General features: G+C 39.1%; 1 protein-coding gene across 1 annotated transcript; it reads right to left on the bottom strand.

Moving 5' to 3' along the window:
• Positions 1-105: 105 nt before the first annotated feature.
• On the bottom strand, positions 106-15001 carry LOC115586600 (centrosomal protein of 95 kDa-like). Its single transcript, XM_030425758.1, has 21 exons — positions 14774-15001; positions 13902-14030; positions 12936-13043; positions 12296-12406; positions 11049-11169; positions 9690-9808; positions 8760-8965; positions 7582-7633; positions 7286-7353; positions 6880-7067; positions 6653-6779; positions 6448-6565; positions 5984-6189; positions 5772-5867; positions 4992-5142; positions 3252-3421; positions 3051-3125; positions 2628-2780; positions 2169-2315; positions 2013-2084; positions 106-1510 (listed from the first exon to the last, which is right to left on the bottom strand). The coding sequence occupies exons 1-21, from the start codon at positions 14796-14798 to the stop codon at positions 1334-1336; spliced, it is 2619 nt and encodes an 872-aa protein (XP_030281618.1). The 5' UTR covers positions 14799-15001; the 3' UTR covers positions 106-1333.
• Between the last annotated feature and the right edge of the window lie 907 nt (positions 15002-15908).

Here is a 15908-nt window from a genome sequence, read left to right as displayed (position 1 = left end):
CAGAGCTCAGTGGTGCTGTCATCATGTTGTGTCGAGTGACCTATTGCAATCGGTTCTGACTTCAACAACTCTATGCAAATAAACTCGTTCATGACAGACGCGATATGTTTTGCTTAAAGAGAACTTTATATATATAACATTTGCAGAAGTTGCAAGAAGGCCCAAATAATTGAGAATCGGTCAGACAGCAATCACACAGTTAATAGTTCCTTCTAACTGAACACACAAAACTGCACTTTTTTAAAGGAGCCTGAAGTGTATTTCTACAGGCAACAAAGAAGTTTCCTATATTAGCCATTTTTTTAATTAGTAAAATTCGACATCCTTTCTTGAATTTGTTATTTGTCTTGGGGCCCTAACACCTGCACGAGAGATGTCCACTTGAGATCGAATCTCTCAAATGTAAGCCTTCATCCTTCATGTTAATTTGTGATGCTACAGATGACACTGCCTCATTACAGAAGTCAGTAGAGTGTATTATAATCAGCCTTAATCTTCAGGAGATGAGTGAGCCCACACATTTAATAGATGATGGGGGGGCATGTGTGTTCATAACATACAATGTACAATTTCAGTAGACAGTGTTTTAACATTGCAGCTCTTTGTGTATTGGTTTAAAACGACCATGTCTTAAGTTCTGGCTGAAAGTTAAAAAAGATCACAACAGAGCGGAGGAAACAAATAAGTCGTGACGGACTGATTATCATCGCCCCTGGTGATCAGACAGCAGGACACCAGGTTAAAAAGTTAAAAAATAAATAATCCACTAGAATGGTTAAAACACTAAAGAAAGACGTAGCACATAGGGACAAAAGGAGGTTAAAAATCAGTCAGTGTGAAATTGATACTTATTAACTTTGCATCTGTGCTCTCTTTTTGGCAAAAGGAAGAACATTTATACTAGTTGTTTGCTACAATATCAGCACACAAAGACTGCACAGTGAGGGAGCCACTTTAAAACATTCTTAGGTATCAAGTACTAAAACCCATGGAAGAAGGGGACTTGGTCCAAGGTGTCATTAAGTTCAGGTATAGCAGCTGAGGTGAGAAGAGGAGTTAGCTAAATAAGCTAGCAGCTACATATTATCGGAGTGTGTTCAGTTCATTAATAATGAAAATTCAGGATTTGTGTAAGTTCTTACAATGTGAATTTCCACTTCCTGTGCAAATGTTTGGAAAGAGGATGCTGAGGACACTGTACTGCTCAGCCATCAGAATGTCGTACCCTTAATAGAGAATGGCAATAACAAGTTTTTTTGCAACATGTTCCTCTCATGTAAATCCAGCCATAATCGAGTGGGGCTTAAAACAGCCCTTCATCTTGCTTCTCAGGTCAGTGCAGATAGCTAGTGTTGTACTGGAAGGAAGCCATCTGGACCCGACTGCGCAGCCTCTGGACCTCCAGATCCTGGAAGTAGTCTTCCTCGTCGTTCTGGACGATGATCTTCTGCAGTTCACAAATCTCACGCTCCATCCTGGAACGCAGCTCTCGCTTCATCTTCAGCAGAGCCTGCAAACAACGGGAACGGTCAATGGACTTGTTTTTAAATGGTTCAGGGAAAAGAAAATAATCTAGACAATTCTGCCTCATATTTATTGCATTGATATACACTCTGATTTCAGGTGCATGTTGTATGTCGTTTGAAACCAAAGATGTAACAACTGCACGAGGTGCCTTTAGATTTTTAGAAAATAATTTAAAGAAAAAAGTTCTTGTGCACACACATTATACAGTGTACATTTAACTCTTTTAGAACAGAAGCTACAGTGAAGAATTTAACTTAAAAAGGGTGCAAATAACACTGGACGAGCTCTAAGGACCTATGGAATGTTTATTTTTGGGTTGGTCCTGATATAATTGTTTAGGAGAATGTTTTCGACATTGTTCTGCTGTGAAGCTCAAGAAATGTTGTGGACTACAAAACATTCTTCCTTTATTAGATAGTGTGTAAACTTTCATTTCAGGGTAAATTTATCCTTAAATTAACAGCAGTAGTAAGTGAAGGTTTTACCTTTTCTTGAGCTTTTTTCCGAACCTGGATGTCTTCTCGTTCTTGTGCTAGTTTTTCAGCTAGTAGTGAAAACTAAAAAGAGAGAAAGCATGTTATGAAGACAATTTCTTTACTTGTTCTTACACAGGGCACCCTGTCCATGTGTTTGTGTCCTACCTGGTCTTTGTAGTAGTTCTCCATGGACTTGATCTGGTCCTGATGCCGTCTCTGATGTTCCAGGCGCTGCTCCCTGGCGTATGCTTTTTGTTCTCTCAACCGGACTTTCTGTAGCTCCAAACCCTCCTCAAACAGTTGCCGAAACATCTAAAACACAAACACAGCCACACTTGGCTCATCATGTCACCCAACAGACTAACGCCAGATAATCACATGGACTGTGTTTAAATCTTTGACTTTGTAATATTAGGTAACATCTGACTGATGTCCATCATTCCAGTGTGATTATTTGCTTTGATTCTTTGTTTAATGCCAATGAAAAGGCCATCTATTTGGGTTGTGACCTGAACTTTTGGTCAGAACAAAAAAAAATTATAGAAAGACAAATAAATAATGTCACTAAAAACATTAGTCGGGGCCTTAATCCCTGAACTGGAGCACAAAGTCATCACAACCCACCCTCTCTTCCTTGGTGCGTGCCCTCATCAGACGGGCCCGGTGCTGGACATGGTAGTCACTGTGGTACTTCTTGGCACGTGCAACCTGCTGCCTTTGTTCCCTCAGTCTATTCTGGGTCGACTTCTGCTGCTGGACACGCTCTTTGAAGTCCCTCTGGAAGATAAACATTTTAGTTTGGTATGTGGAATGGGATTTATAAAGGGAACACTGCCTAAAGATGTGTCCATGCAAGTGTTTTGTCAAGTCTGACTTTCATCTTTTGTGCACTCAAACACTTAGTTTGGATCTCATGGCCTGTGTTTTAAAGAACAATAACCCAGAACAGGTATGTGAGGTCTGTCTGCAAGTGGGTGCATGCAATGCGATGTTATAGCTAATGTTACCAGATGTGAAGGGATCTTCTGAGTTTGTGTTGATGCTCACCAGACGCCTGCCGTGCTCTTGGTCTTTGCGGACGATCTCCACCAGCAGGTCATGTTTCCTCTGGGCTTCCTCCACCTGACAGAGAAGCGATGCTTTTTTCATATTCATCCATCAATCCATCCACCAAATCATACAGTCCAGACTATATAGGGCACAGAGGTTTAAGTCAGCCACTCTGTACATTTGACTGCACTGTTCTACCTGGCTGGGGAGTTTGGTGCGACGCTGGCTGTGGGAGGATGACAGGGCATGGAGTCTGTCCACCTGCTGCATCTGCTGCTCCCACATCTGACCCAGGGCGTGGGGGGAGATGTGAAGGTGGGGCAACTCTTCAAGGAGCACAGGGAGGAGGTCATTCTCCTTTACTTTCACTGGAGAGAGACAGCAGGGACACAAACCAGAACATTACCGGTTTAATCTACACTACTTCTAAATTCATATTAAATTATTTCTTTTTTGCTTGTGAAAATAAGTTGTACATTGTGTGTCAAAAAAAGAAATGTGTTAATATTTGTATTGTCATGTGACAGTTGATTAAGTTATCTGAATACATGCTGGTTTCAGCAGTAGTCTAATACAACCATTTCTATGGTTGCATAGAAATGATTCATTTGTGGATGCCTGATGCTTTAAGGGCTGCTCACTACACTGGTGCTTAATAGTTGTGTTACTATCAAAGCCCATAACTCACCAACTAACTGACTGTGGACAAGTATCAAAACAAGATGCATTATGTTTTTTGATGATGGGTGTACTTAGTACTAGTCAGTTTATTGCTTGCTGGGTCGACAGTAAAACATATTCTAGCCACCTAAAATAGGCCCATTAAAAATATGTCAGTTTAGTGTACGCAGTTTCCAGAATATTTCAGTGTTTTACTTTGCTGTCAGACGCTTTTCTCTGGCAATACTTCCGTATTCCTATGAAAATCACAATGCTTGTTTACAATAACTTCCAGGTAAAAAACCTTTGCGTCTCGCACTAGTTTACATACAAGTTTATAAGGCAGGAGGAATTCATATATTTTGATTTCTACATATTTATTTATTTGTACTTACTGAAATTATAAAAGGATTTATGTTTCACAGAACAGTTACACTGTATATAACTCTGATATTAACAATGTAGTTTTCGGTCTGTATATTCCTCATGGAGCCTGCTTGAAAACATTTTTGGTTTATTAAGTTTCTGATGTTTGTCAGGCTGCTATTGACTGCTAATGTAATATAAGTTGTCCAGTATAGAGTCCATTTCATTATAGTTTATGTTCTTGTTTTTCAAAATGTCTTAAATCACTACATTTATAAAAAGTATTCCAACTCTCAACTAAGAAAGATCCTTTTGACTGACCATACTGATGTTAATTCACAGGCCTTCAAGTAAATACATCTGAGGCATCCACTGCAACCATGGAGAAGGCAACATTAGCCAAAGGAGAAGGTGTGTGTAAATGCCAAGGCTCAATCACCGTAGCCTAATAGGATTAGGTCTCAGTGTCACATGACTCATCAGAGACCTGAGGAGACCTGTGCAAACTCTGGCTTACATGAATCTGAATTTGGGCACAAAACCAATGTCAGATGTGCCTTAATGTAGATCAATATAACACAGCAGGAGATGCTAGAAGATGACAATTCTGTAAAGTTTTCTGTGGAGTTTATAGCTGCAGACCACAATAAGGACATTTACTTTGATAATAAGGAACACAGTTACAGCAGACGAGATACACATAGATTCACATGCCAGTTGTGACAAAATACTGTAATGACAATATTTAAGTACAAATATTATGATAATTATACTCTTTGTAAAGTTATCCATAATCCTGCAGCACACTACCGATGTGTTACGCCACTACTGAATGCTACTACATACAGACTTATATGTCAGCATGTCTCTGCATGACTGAAAGGTCCATGTAGTAAATATAATTTAACCTACTTGATCGGGCTTTTCTGGGGGACTCCTGCGACCTCCGTCCTGGTGTGGTTTGTCTGTTACTTTCTGATCTGTGCTGGGCCTTCGTTCTTGCTGGTGATGGTCTGGCTGCTTGGGAAACATCCCCTAGTATGGCCTCTCTGTACTGTCGCTCCTACAGAAACACACACACACACACACACACACACACACACACACACACACACACACACACACAGGGAGTAAACTGGGAGGAACTGCCCTACAGTCACAAGCATTCAGTATTTCACTTGTGCTTTTCCTCCAAGTGGAAGGCTTTAAGGTTACTAAGATTGTTGCTTGTTAAATAGTTATTATAAAATGGCAGAGGGGAAATATAGACTGCTAAGTTTGTTGATTAGGTTGATGTTTACAGATTAGAGAAAAGTTTGTCAGTTTCCAATACAACATACCAACAAATGAGATGCAGTCTATATTTTCTTCTATTTTCCACATTTTTTCGTAAAAACATTCAAGGTTGCATCCAACAAATGCACTTTCACAAACTGCTCTGTTCTTGTTTATGACTGCTCAGTTAGCTGACACAACAACACATACTGAAACCAATTCTTTTAAAGTAGTAACTTCAGTGCAGGAATAAAATATTCCAGTCATAACAGTTTCTAATCTTAAATGAATATGAGAAACTGATAGAGCACTACTTCAGTGTCCTAAGCATTGATATGATGTAGTAAACAGGGGGGGAGGACTGGGAGGCTCCCTCATTGTACTTAGACTACACAAGACATCATAATAATGACTTACAGCTTCCTGAGCTCTGAGGCGTGCCTTGTCTAGTTCTGCTCGTTCCTTGTCTTCATATCTTTTCAACTCCTCCTCATACGCCTTAGTCTGCACGGACTGAAAGAGAGATTCATTTCATCATTTTTTTTTTCTATTTCTGATGTACTTGATGTAAAAACTCATCATCAAACTTCCTCATTTACAGGAAAAGAAAATAATGACTGTGTTAATACCTTGCTATGTTTCTTGTGAGACGGTCTGTGGTGTACCTCTTCTCGCTGTGAATTACCAGGAGGTGTGAGGTTGGTTTGTCTCCCATCATCCACGCTCAAGGCCTCTGACATGGCGTCTTCCAGTTGTCCCTGCAGGGAGCGACGGGCCCTTGGAGGGGAAGGGGATAATGAACGAGCCCGGTGGCTGGATTCTGCGTTTGGTGTTCCTGAAGATTGGAAATTTAACATTTCAATACAATTATCAGTGCTGATGCAAAGCACTAATTACATCTTCACTGTGTTGTGTTTTACAAAATTCTCACATGGAGGTGCTCACAGTTCCTGTCTAAATGAAGGATACACTTGATTTGACCAAAATCTCTCACATCATCGGATCTTTAAATTAAAATTAAAACTTGTGCAGTGCTTTTGTTATAAATAATGTAAATATGACACAACTCTTTAGACATAAAATGTGTGTGTACCTGTGTGCGGTCTGGGGGTCCTGCGACACTCCATAATGCTGTCACTGTGGTGGGACTGCTTGTCCTCTTCTTTGACGTCACTGGACTCTCCACTTTCACTAAGAACTCGTTTAAGCATCTACAGGAATTACACATTGTTACAAGCTTTAACCCAACCTGAATAAAACAGACATACTGGTAGGATTAAAATACACAATCCACACACCTGATCAAGTTCCTCAAGTCGATGTGAGAGTTTCTCGGATATGTGATGTAGCTCCTCCTCTGCTTTTTTGTTCCTCTGTCTGCGATACGACAGAGGTTCTTCAAAATCTTCCTCCTCCAACCTGCTGCTGCTCAGAGATATTTAGACAGTCAGAAAAAGTTACCTTTTCCCTGCATAAAATAAGTTCTACGAGTACATCTTTCCGAGAGAACCTCCACATGTCTTACCTGAGGCCCGTCCTTTCCCTGTGACCCCTCCTTCTCTCCGGTTGTCTTTGTGCATAACTCTGATCCTCCTCATCTTCTTCAGTGTCTGGTGGAGAAGGAGTCGTGGCCGCCACCTCATCCTGCAGGGTGAGGAACAGCACATCTGGCTGGGTTCGGAATAAAACTCTCCTGGGACCCCCGTTAGTTGGCTGAGATTAGACAGAGAGAGAAACAAGTTAATCAACGTAAAATACCACAACATAGAAAATGTTTTTATTTCCACCAGGGTGTCATACTGTATATTGTACCGAAGTTAGAAATTCCAGTATCATGACAACATCACCTGTCACCAATAAAACCAAGTGAGTATGCATGGGTTAGAAGTGTCTGTGAAATTGGTACAAGTGAAGGCTTGTTGCACTCTTACCTCCAGCGCCTCACCCTCCACTTCTGTCCTGGCTCTTTGCTGACTGGACAAAGACTTCTCACTTCCAGCTGGAAATTGAACAAAACATGCACCAAGAACTAAGTTAAACTCCACACTGCTGGGGGATATTCACTCGTTAGCCATCAAGAAATCCGCTGCCAATTCAAATGTCAGTTCCAACTATTAATTCTATCAGGTGCTCGCCACTTTTTTAACCCTATGACCTGTGATGCTTTTAAAGAATTCAAATAGCTAAACCAGTTGACATTCTGTTTTGGTACATTTGCTTTACTCACCATAAGACTGTAATCCATTGGTAACAACCGTCTCAGCTTCTGGTTTAGCGGTCTGTGTGAAAAGGATGAGTGAGTGTGAAATTAAAATGCGGGAAAAAGCAGGAAAAGAACAGTTGTTGTTGCCATAAACACTGACTACAGAGGGGTAGTTTAATGAAACAGTCCGCAGCTCATAAAAGTAAATTTTCCAAAATCGCCACCAGAGACCAGCAGACACAAGACTTTAAGAACATATTAACACTGGTGATGGGTCAAATCACTTAAAAGAAAGAAGAGGGAAATGTTCTTTAAGTTTAAGCTTGGTGGGTACTGTTGTCGTCGTTGTGTACTCTCACTTACAGGAGTGAGCCACATGGTTAAACTTTGTCAACAGCCAACACCAAGCTCTTGTTCATGTCCAGAGCCTGCTATTAAGTAAGTGTGTGGACCCTTTTATCAGTAATTCTCTTAATTACTATAGAAAAAAATGTCAATAAGCAGGGGGAAATATTATAAAATCAAACCATCACATTATCTTGATTGAGGCAGTGCTTTCCCGTGTTTGGATACCTTTCTTTCTTTCTTTCTTTCTTTCAATACACTTTTAATGATCAGTGAACACTTAAAAACTAGAACTTGCTCAAGACTGAACTCTTTAACTGGGTGTGGACACAAACGTAAGTGCATCTACTTTTATCATCTTACAAGGTGTGGGTGGTGGTTTGGGTGCATAAAATAATAGTAATAAAGCTTGGGAGGAGGTTTAGTCACACACTGAGAATGTGGTTGGTCAGAGTTGTTGGTGACTCATAAAACAATTCCATACATAGAAATGTGTTTCCTCCAGTGTAATGGATAGCTGACATTCAAACGACTTTCACTTAAAGCGGCTCTTCAGAGGCTCTTGTTAAGTGACTCTAACTCTTGCATTGTTATGAATACAATTGAGGAAGACTGAAAAGTCTGCCATTATCTTAATGAGTCAGCACACAATTGGCCTTCCTCTATTGTCCTTAAATCACCAAAAACAGGAAGTGCAAGCGTGTAAGTAAAAAACAGAAAGAGACAGTCTTGCATTGCAGCAAGTTGCTCCAATGCCCCTTGAAGAAAACAAGTTTGCATGTCCTCAAACTCAGTGCAAATAAAAGGAAAATGACTATTAAACACTTGTACATCATCAAGCTGTATTATAAGGATACCTCTGTAATGACAGGAACGGCTTCCTCGTCTGCCTGTCCTTGGATAAGGCCAGCAGCTGTGGAGGGTTGGCTGGGTGGCTGTGGGTCTGTATCCGGCCTCTGGGGCGTGTTGCTCTGGTTGGGTGGCTGCAGGGCGATCGCTGAGTGCAGCGGTTGAGTCTCTGGAGCGTCCTCGGCGTCCAGAGGACCACAGTTGGTGACTGTGTCTGAGGTTTGGGGAGGCAGATTATACATGAGGATTTATTTAAAGAGTTATTCCAGTAATGCGTTGAAATCTTTTGTCGCTTAACAATAATAAACAAATCAAAATATGAATGAAAGTTGAACGAAAGTTGAATGCAATAACACACGATAAAGCAGACACATGACAGCACTTTTCTGATTATCGGAATCTGTCTTTGTTCTAATGTATTCATTAAAAAAAAAAAAAAGCTCAATAGTTGACTAATATTTGGTATATATATTCTGAATCTACAAAGAAACTAGTGATTTAAAGTTATCCAATAAATGGAGTAAAAAGCACAATATTTGCCAGCAAAGGTATATAATTTCCAAGTATTGGTTACCAGTTTTCTAGATAACAACTAATCAGTCCCTGCAAAAATTAAACACAAAAACAACATATCGGCCGATCCCTAGTGAATCATCTTACAAAACCATTGTGGATTGTAGCAAGGCCATAATCAGTGCTAGAAACAATTATGTCTTCTCAGATGCTATAAATTATTTCAGATCAAAAAAACAAACAAAAAAAAGTTTTTAGAAATCGTCCACTAAAGGTGGATTCCTGACTTGTATTAATGGAACAAAACATTTGGACACCGAAAGGTAAAGAAACGACATGTTGTGACGACATAGTAGGAGCACACAGAGAGACAGGCCCAAACAAAGTAAAGAACAAGTAAAGATGGATCGTGTTTCCCATCTTACCTTCTTGTTTGGCTGTGAATGTGCGTGCAGAGACTCCCAACCCAATGAGCTCACTAGTGGATCCAATCTCTTCAGCATTCCAGGAATGGAGGGAATGTTTACTGGAGTGGACTGTGGACCTAAACAATAAGAAATATTATCAACAAAAAGTGCTGTATATTAAAATGAGTGAGGTTAACTTGATATACTTGCTCTGAATTCATCAAACCTCGCAATTACTGTGAGATGTTGATAAGCTGCCACTAAGACATAAACATCACTACACTTGCATGTCCAAAGTTATACTTGAGTTCTCCAAATCTGAGCAATGTCCAAGACTGTTACAGGGTTGTTGAAAGACTTGCAGCTTTATTCGAACACAGGAGTGTCATGTTGTTGAAATAATCACAGCAAGAGTCAACTCACTGATTACACAAAAGCTACAAAGACACAGGCTGTAGCAGTGGTCCCTCTGGTACTTAAGGCACCACCACAATACAAAATTAATTTATATATTTGAGTTGCTTTAAGTGCCTCCATAATGTGCCACAACCTACACCCATACAAACAAATAATTCAGTGTAATTCAGAAGCACACCCAGCTGCAGGAGCTCCTGTCACTCCTGAGTTCATGCGTTTCACACACATCTCACCACACTTCTTTAGTATTTACTCTCCAGCTAGGAAATTAGCTGGACTAGCTGTTGTGCCAGCAGGATGTACAGGCTGGACCACTACAGCTGATTGATATAGTCATGGTCATTTTGAACAAAAGGGTTGACTTGTTTTGGTCTATGGGGAAGACAGAGGAGTTGGCATTCTTTTATTTTGAGGTTTTTTATTAATTCTACAATGTGCTGCGTTCTCATGATAAAAGAGCAATGGGTGTGTGACTGATGTCTCATGTTTCAGTTGACATACACTGTTTATCACATATCATTGCCACATTATTGCTTTGTCAGTGAAGTTTTCAACACTCTGGTGCACTCCTCCACTTTCAAAATAATAATAAATATGACACTGACTTAAACCAGCTGGAGTAAGAAATAGATGACTGTATATATGGCCTTTTGCTATTGAAAACAGCGTTTGGATCTAACAGAATAACTGCACAGCTGGCACAAACTGTGACAACCTAAACAGAAATACAAAAAAAGAAATCCACCTTCATCAAGGAACATTTAACAAAAAGGGTCACATCACTCACACTGTTATGCATGGTGATCTCTGAGGAGAGAAGTGCAAAAAAAACATTGCAATTAAAAGGATAGCATCCAAGATATAGCCATGATCAAATAAAAAATAAATAAAAAAAAACTGTTCATAGTCTTCATCTTGTGACCAATATGTGTTTAAAGTGCATCTAGTAGAAAATCTTACTCTCCACTGGAAGATGAAGAAGCTCCATCCAGTTCAGCTTCCTTGTTATCTGTGGCATCACAATTTGCCGTCTCTTTGGGTTCACCAGGCGCATCCTCGTTCAGACTGTCATTCAGGTCCTCTGAAAAATGTCATGGATAGTACAAATGAGCAAGAGGGTGCAACAACCACAAAAGAAAAAAAAAACAACTTTTGAAGAATTATGAGAAAACAGAACTAATGACAAAGAGAAAGCAACAATTGTGATCAAAACATGACCGCCATGGAATTTAAAGAGGAACAAAATCATAAGACCTCATCAACAGAAATTCTCTGTAAAAAAGATAAGAGACAAACCTAAAAGACTCACAGCCGAAAAAAGCCTGACAAACAGCCATTTTGTAGCTTTTAGCACAGACATAAACTCGGACCATTACAGCAACTTCTAACTAAACGAAGCACAAACAGCAGAGGCACAACTTGTACAGTGTCACCACAGCTCAGATTAATGAACCTTTCAGCCCCAACAATCTGTATTCACAGCAAACAGACCACTGTTAGCTTCTATTGAACTCATTACCAATTTTATTATTGTACATACAGGAAGTTTGATTAAGCCTTTTAGAAACTCTCATCATTGTGGAGACACAGTCATTAACTACTAATTGGCGTTTGGCAGCAGTAAGAGGGACGGCCCACTCACACAAAGGCATGCTCAGTTCTGCCAAACGAAGGGGCCTGACTGTTCTCTATACAGTCCTTCACCAGCTGGTTTTAAACTGGGTTTAGGACACGTTATGTCCAGTTCATGCTGAGGGACAGACATGCAATATCACCTCAATGAGCACTTGTCTCAGTCAGTAAAAAAAAAAAAAAGGAAGCGTGGTGGTTTCAAGCGCTCTGAAACCTGCTCTGCAGTTTAAAGTGGTGCATTAATGTCAAGTCTTAAATATGTAAGGATGATTTAAATCAAATATCAGAATGTTTTCTAAAATCTGTTCATGTTTTATGGTTGCATTGGTTTTAATTTTCTGGCTTTGGGAATGACTAAAGCAGAAATCTTCCTGAGAAATCTTTCTGACAGATTTGATAAATGATGAAGCTTTAAATGATGTGGTTAAAAATGATAATGTGCCAATTTGTCACATGAAACATAGATAGTGTGTGTAAACCACCAGTTCAAAATCTATATCGTCACAAATACCCAATAATATAAAAGGCATATCTGTAAAGTTGATGAGAAAAAAGTGACACATTAATCTGCCTACCACCATTCTGTGACTCCTCACTTATCTCCTCCTTGAGATATTCCAGGAGGCCATCGAAGATTTCCAGGAGGTTGTTGATAGACTCTTTGTCCCCTCTGACAACATTTTCTCCTGCGAACACACAGCCATCCTCAGCATTAAACTTGGTACTCATTAATTTTACTGCTGAAGAAAAAAGGGGGATTGTTTTGCCCTCGTGTTTCAGCAAACCCCCTCAGGAAGTGAAGAAATTGGGCCATGCAGTCCAAAATAAAGTGATTTGGTGGAGAAATATTTTAACATCTCCAGTTGATCAAAGTGAAATAGAATAGAATAGACTTTTATTCATCCCATATCGTGGAAATTCACTCGTGACAGTAGCAGGTAGACAACATACAATAAGTACAAGCTCAGACATTAAACAAGTAGACTTAAAAATACTAAAAAAGATTTAGATAAGAGAAAGAAAGATACAATATGGATGCTATGTGCATTGTATACAGGAGGTAAATGTGCATTATATACATTTAAATTAAATGTAACAGTTTTGCCTTGTTGAAGGCTGGGTGCATAAATAAATACAGTGTTTGAAATACACAGACTCAGTGTATGAAAGTTAAGTTTCTCTTCTCTTACACATGCAATGTGTTTATTAATTTACCTGTAATGTGTGAAAGACTGATCTGAAGGTAGTCCAGAGACAGGGAATCAATCACAGACTGGACATTATGGATGTCATCTTCCTGACTGCATGGTACTGCGATGTAATCTAGAAACACACAGAGCATGTATGGGACCACAGAATTGGTGAAATGCACACATCACAAAGTTTTTAAAAAAAGTGCGTGTTCACAGACTTTCCGGCAACACTTTGGACCTTCTCTTTACAAACATGCCATCACAAGGCTGTTAATGTTGCTGAGCTCAGCAACATTAACAGTCTTGTGATGGCATGTTTGATGGTCTTAGGAAGCATTCCTGACATACTAAGCACACTCATGAGATCATGCTCTGAACGAAAACCTCACAGCCTGTTCACCATCAGGGTTTGTGACCTTATGATTAGAATTTAAGCAGCCTTGTTAGAGCTCAAAATAATGGCTATTTTCATAATCATTTTTTCACTGATTATTTGCTGAACAAATTAATTAACCACATCTTAAAATGTCTGGTGATGAGACTTTAAAAAGCTGTTATTGCTCATTTAACAAAACTTTACTTTTTTTCTGTCTGACTTTTAAATCTTAAGTTTTTAGTTTACTCTGTCATAAGACAAGAACAGCAGCCAATCATCACAAGGGAGAAGCTAATAATAAAAATTTCAAACATTTGCTGGTTCTAGCTTCTTTAACATAAAGACTTTCTGCATTTCTTTGTCATTTTTGATTTTAATACAAAACATTATCTTTTTTTTGGGGGGGGGGGGTCATTTTATACATTAAACAATTCATCATGGTAAATATTCATTTGTAAATAAAATGTATACAACAACAACAACAACACAACATTGAAATACATAATAAATAAGTAAATAAGTCAAACAAAAGGACAGCATGCAAACAAAAAATATAGACAGCAGGGATAAGGTGCATGACTTTTGTACAATCTCCAGTCTGTTTCCTCTTACCTGGAACTTTCTCTCCCAGAATGTTCTCATACAGGGAAATGAAAACATTTGCATCACAGTCAGTCAGTTTCCTCAGCCTCAGGTTTATGTGACACTTGCTGAGTAGATCATTTGCCACATCTACCCAATCTGTACAAAACAATGAGAAAGGTTCATGTCCAACAGTCCTTAAAGTCCTTAAGTGTACATTTCTATTAATAAAGGAACAGAGTAGTGAAAGAGTTAGACAAGCAAAATTCTGCTTCTTTGATAAGTTTAATAAATGAATACAGTCAGGGGACATTGCACCATGATTGAATTTACATTAAAGGGTTTTCAGTATGTGACATCCACTTATTATTCATTCACAGGTCAGTTTCAGAACCTCCTCTCAGTGTGATGGTGTTAATTCAATCATCAATAGCATCCGCGGCAAACTTCAGTTAGAGAGCGGGGAGTCATCTCCCTCTCATACACACTGTATTACTACTACTACTACTACTACGACACAAGCTACTGTTACACACACATTAAGCTTTTACCAATTAATACCGGTGGCCATAGATTTAAGAAGAATACACAGCAAGCAAACTCTTGTCTGAAGTTACCTGCCACCTTTAAGTCAGCTCTAACGTGTTGTCACACAACTTTACCGGTTAACTCAAATGTAGCTAGCTAAGGCTGCTAATTCTGCTTGCTTGCTAACGGGAACATTAGCAGAAGACGTTAATCTGTGTTAATCTGTTCTTCACTTAAAACGTGTCTCTAAAATGTATACTTAACATCAATCTCTGTGGTAACAGGAAAGCAACATTAGCTTACGTTAGCAGTTCACTATTAACGTTACGTGTCGTTAGCCCCTCCGGACAGGAGCGCAGTGTCGGCTGCCTTACCTCTCTCTCCCTCCTGGGTTCCCATGAAACAGCTGTCGACGAGAAGCGGCTGGAGCTCAAAATCCACTAAATAGCAGCAAAAGGGTCTCGTATAACCCGGAACCCCGACCCTGGCCTGAGAATGTAGGTCCGTTTTTTGTTGTTGTGTGTTTCAGTACCAGGGAGAAGGAACTATCGGCTCTTATTTAAAATTGAAGTCTTGTTTGATTGGACGATACGCTCGTTCTTTGTTTCCGGAAGTTCCCATTGATGGGTGCGTACCGCCCCCTGCTGGTCACTATGTGCACTGCAGGCATTAATAGTGTGTAGAGCGTGACTGGATGTGTTAGAGAGACTACAAATACTAAGGTCAATAATTTTATATACCACATTTGAAGAAGAAAATGTGTGTTTATTCTTTGAAATTTATTTAGCCCTTTATATACAAATGGGTACTAAATGGCTTATGGCAAAGTAGAAATGTAGATTTAAAAATAAATATAAATATAAATATAAATATGTGAGAGTTGTATACTTAGACTTAGACTTAGACAACTTTATTCATCCTTTTTGGAGGGTCCCTCAAGGAAATTGATGCTCCATGTCACACACAGCACTGTTACACACATACTAAGGATCAAGAAAGAAGAGACACCAAGGTACCCGACACCTATATAAAGATAGAAAACCAAATACAATATATTATACATAGATATATAAATATAAATATATATATAAATATGCAAGAAATATACATACATACATTCAAAATATACATGTAAATATAGGCTACATATAAGTAAATAAATATAAATAGCACTGTAAGAATATAAATATATACATGTACATACACATGTAAATCTGTACACAGGTAGAATAGAATAGAATAGTCTTTATTGTCATTGTACAGGAGAGTACAATGAAATTGAGGGTGCTCCCGCAGCAACAAATAAAAAAAAGCAACACATAGAACAAATAGTAATATAAATATAAATAAATTATATATATAGCCCTTTAAGGTGCTAAAGGGAGGTAGGAGGAGGTAGATTGGGTTTGTTTTTGTCGGGGGGTGGTTTGTGAGTGTATCCGTTCGTTTTTGTAGTTCGTATGGCCCAGGGGAAAAAGCTGTCTGTCAGCCTGCTAGTATGGGACTTTG

This window comes from Sparus aurata, chromosome 1 (assembly GCF_900880675.1).
Source record: "Sparus aurata chromosome 1, fSpaAur1.1, whole genome shotgun sequence".
Classification (NCBI taxonomy): Eukaryota; Metazoa; Chordata; class Actinopteri; order Spariformes; family Sparidae; genus Sparus; species Sparus aurata.
Note: the sequence above shows the minus strand (reverse complement) of the source record. Positions and strands in the feature narration are given on the sequence as shown.

Bases quoted from the DNA above. Each gene is read 5' to 3' on its own strand.
- LOC115586600 (XM_030425758.1), bottom strand. From the start codon at position 14,798: ATGGGAACCCAGGAGGGAGAGAGAG. The intron at 13,044-13,901 runs GTAAGAGGAAAC...GTGTGTTTCTAG, and splicing joins TCTGGGAGAGAAAGTTCCAG to ATTACATCGCAGTACCATGC. The intron at 6,780-6,879 runs GTAAGACATGTG...ATCTCTGAGCAG, and splicing joins AGGGAAAGGACGGGCCTCAG to CAGCAGGTTGGAGGAGGAAG.